This window comes from Meles meles, chromosome 7 (genome assembly GCF_922984935.1).
Source record: "Meles meles chromosome 7, mMelMel3.1 paternal haplotype, whole genome shotgun sequence".
In the NCBI taxonomy this organism is placed as follows: Eukaryota; Metazoa; Chordata; class Mammalia; order Carnivora; family Mustelidae; genus Meles; species Meles meles.
Genome location: NC_060072.1, coordinates 55,277,735 through 55,281,749, shown reverse-complemented (window position 1 = coordinate 55,281,749; position 4,015 = coordinate 55,277,735). Strand labels below are relative to the sequence as shown.

The following is a 4,015-nucleotide window of genomic DNA, read 5'->3' as shown; positions in this document are numbered from 1 at the left end:
ATCCTAGCTATGACCAAGCTTCATGAAATAATTTGAACATTCACTTTTTGTTTATGTATTGGGTTTTTAAAATTTTACTACCTCACAACTAAAGTTGGTGAGCACAAATTATGGAAAGGTTAAACAAGGAAAAATTGCAAAACAATATGTCCTTATTTGCATGTTAGCAAATGTGACCTCAGCTTTCACTTCCACACCAGTTATGAAATAATCCAGCCCATGGCAAGGACACAGAGTATATGAGTGGGCATCAATTTAGCTATTTGGGAATAAGAATGGTTTCATCAAGACAGCATTGAGCTCATCTATTAGCATACCCTGGTGCTTTCCTGCTTGACATTGGTCACAGAATTTAAAAGAAACAAGAACTTTCCTGCACACTCAGAGATCAGCAGCCTATACAATATAAGGTCAGAATATTCAAGGAACCACAACCAGTGACATTAGACTTAGCCTTTTGGTTTTTCTTTCTAGACATGGTAACTTCGCTACTGGACATTTTCTCCATCCTCGTAATAACAGAATTTGTTCTAGGAAATTTTGCCAATGGCTTCATAGTGGTGGTGAACTACATTGACTGGGTCAAGAGACAAAAGATGTCCTCAGCTGATCAAATTCTCACAGCTCTGGCGATCTCCAGAATCTGTTTGCTCTGCATATTGTTAACATATTGGTATGGAACTGTGTTGAATCCAGATCCATTTAGCTTGGAAACAAAACTTCTGGTTCATATTGCGTGGACGACAAGCTATCATTTTAGCATCTGGCTTGCTACTAGCCTCAGCATATTTTATCTGTCCAAAATAGCCAATTTCTCTAGCCTTATTTTTCTTCGTCTCAAGTGGAGATTTAAAAGTGTAATTCTTGTGATACTCTTGGTGTCTTCATTCTTTTTGGTTTTTCATGTTGCGGCAGTAAGCATATATGAGCTGACGAAGGAATATGAAGGAAACATCACTAGACACTCCAGATTGGTGAACATTGCACGCCTTTCAAATATGACTGTATTCACGTTAGCAAACTTTGTGCCCTTTGCTATATCTCTGACATCTTTTCTGCTTTTAATTTTTTCCATGTGGAAACATCTCAAGAAGATGCAATCTGGTGGTAAAAGATGCCAAGATCCCAGCACCAAGGTCCACATAAGAGCCATGCAGACTGTGATCTCTTTTCTCTTGCTATTAGTAGGTTACTTCCTGACTCTAACTATCACAATCTGGACTTCTAAGTGGCTGATGAACAAGTCGGTCCTCCTGTTTTGCAAGGCTATGGGAATCTTGTATTCTTCAAGCCACTCATTTATCCTAATTTGGGGAAACAAGAAGCTGAGAGAGGCCTTTCTGTCATTTCTGTGGTCGCTGAGGTACTGGCTGAAAGAAAGGATGTGAGAGGAGCATCATGTCTTCCAGGAGAAAACAAGCTGATGGCATCTTTTTATACTTCCTACTTCTTTCTCATGAGTATATAATTGAGAAATTTCCGAAGTTTTTTTTTTTCTTTTTAAAATTTATTTATTTATTTTTTCAGCGTAACAGTATTCATTGTTTTTGTACAATACCCAGTGCTCCATGGAATACGTGCCCTCCCTATTACCCACCACCTGGTTCCCTCAACCTCCCACCCCCACCCCTTCAAAACCTTCAGGTTGTTTTTCAGAGTCCATAGTCTCTCATGGTTCCCCTCCCCCTCCAATTTCCCTCAACATCCTTCTCCTCTCCATCTCCCAATGTCCTCCATGTCATTTGTCATGCTCCACAAATAAGTGAAACCATATGATACTTGATTCTCTCTGCTTGACTTATTTCACTCAGCATAATCACTTCCAGTCCCGTCCATGTTGCTACAAAAGTTGGGTATTCATCCTTTCTTTCTTTTTTTTTTTTTAATAAACATATAATGTATTTTTATCCCCAGGGGTACAGGTCTGTGAATCATCAGGTTTACACACTTCACAGCACTCACGATAGCACATACCCTCCCCAATGTCCATAACCTCCTCCCCCTCTTCCAACCCCACCTCCCCCCAGCAACCCCCAGTTTGTTTTGTGAGATTAGTATCACAAAAAGTACATGTGTGTGTATTTATGAAAAATATAAGAAAGATTATACCTTAAAAAGGTAATAATAAGTCCATAGCACTGTAGATCCTACCTTTTGCAGGTAAGAATGTAATTATACACAATATTGTAAGAGATGCCTCAAGATTATGAAGCAGTGTATATTTCACATACACATTCTATGTATTGTCTTCCAAATTTATGACCTATATTTATGCATTTTTCAGAACTGACAACTTAATCTCAGGAAATCATTGCTATTTCCCATTATAATCAGTACCACACATACATACCACAATATTTAGATTTTATTGTTTGAATCTTCATTCCTTTGGGTGGTAATGATAGTCAATTGTAAATCACACATTGAGGATGACTGTTTTAGGTAGATATTATTCCAACATGAATTCTTCTTGGTTAATAGAGAGCGATGGGTGTGGTGCATAAGCAATGATTTTTGGAACACTGAAAAAAAATAAAATAAAATTTTGAAAAAAGAAAAAGATGGGGCGTCTGGGGTGGCTCAGTGGGTTAATGCCTCTGCCTTCGGCTCAGGTCATGATTCCAGGGTCCTGGGATCTAACCCCGCATCGGGCTCTCTGCTAGGCAGGGAGACTACTTTCCTTCCTCTCTCTCTGCCTGCCTCTCTGCCTACTTGTGATCTCTGTCTGTCAAATAAATAAATAAAATCTTAAAGAAAAGAAAAAAGAAAAAGATGCACATGATAAAATTCAAGAGTGACAAATATATTTAGAAGACATTTTATGTGTGTGTTCAATAAACAGTGCAAAAGAATATGAGATTTAATACAAGTAGGTAAAATCTTGAATAAAAAACCAAGTTCTATGATATGAACAAGGAAGAAAGAATGAGCATGACTTGCTTTCAATGCTTCTATGTTCCCATATGCTTCTTACAGTTTTTGAAGAAAGAAGACCTTTTTGGAAGTTCAGATCTGAAGTCAAATTTTTTAAAATGTTTTCATCTTTGAGCCTCTGAATTGTCCATCATTTTTTCCCTCCTGCTACTGAAAGTTTCTTTTTTTTTTTAAATTTATTTATTTATTTTTATTTTTTTATTTACAGCATAACAGTGTTCATTGTTTTGGCATCACACCCAGTGCTCCATGCAGTACGTGCCCTCCCTATTACCCACCACCTGGTTCCTCAACCTCCCCCCCCCGCCCCCCCCCCCCGCCGCCCCTTCATAAACCTCTGAAAGTTTCTTTTAAGTTTCAGATAACAAGACTCAGATCTTCTTTGTCCTAAAAATATGTTCATTGTAACATATGGATGACTCAGTCAGTTAAACATCTGCCTTCGGCTCAAGTCATGATCCCAGGGTCCTGGGACTGAGCCCTGCATTCAGCTCCCTGCTCAGTGGGGTTCCTGCTTCTCCCCATGCTTGTGTGCTCTCTCTCTCACAAATAAATAAATAAAATCTTTAGAAAAGTTATGGTACATAATGACCTTTCTGCACATTAAAATAGTATCTGTTATGTTTATATAGTGATTATAAAGAAAGTCTTCATCATCTGTTTTATTATAATCTTGTGAAAATAATGAAATAGTGTGTTGATGTATTATTAGTAACAAATTCTATTTTAAGAAAGAAATGTGTTACCTGGTTCAACAACTAAATTTACATACCTATGTTAATTCTTTACATTATGAAATTTTAACATTACTGAAACCTTAAGGTAAATTATTCTTACATTGGATTTATTCATTTGTTTTTAATTATCTGTCTGCCGAAGCAAAATATAAACAATGTAAGGTGGAGATCATGTCTATGTTGTTTCCTGCTGACTCCTCAGGACATAAAGTCAGCCCATGGAATAGTTAGTCCAAATGATGTGCTAATGACCAAAGAAATGGATAAATAAACTATATTTTGGCTGAAAAACCAATGAAAACAAAACCCATCATAAAATCAGCAGGTTGCATGGATTCTTCTGT

At 37.3% G+C, this 4,015-nt stretch overlaps 1 protein-coding gene across 1 annotated transcript; it reads left to right on the top strand.

Moving 5' to 3' along the window:
* Window positions 1-476: 476 nt before the first annotated feature.
* On the top strand, window positions 477-2,136 carry LOC123946348 (taste receptor type 2 member 20-like). Its single transcript, XM_046011797.1, is given in 4 exon segments — window positions 477-1,383; window positions 1,386-1,442; window positions 1,445-1,484; window positions 2,103-2,136. Coding segments are annotated over 4 exon segments (1,038 nt in total).
* Window positions 2,137-4,015: the final 1,879 nt, after the last annotated feature.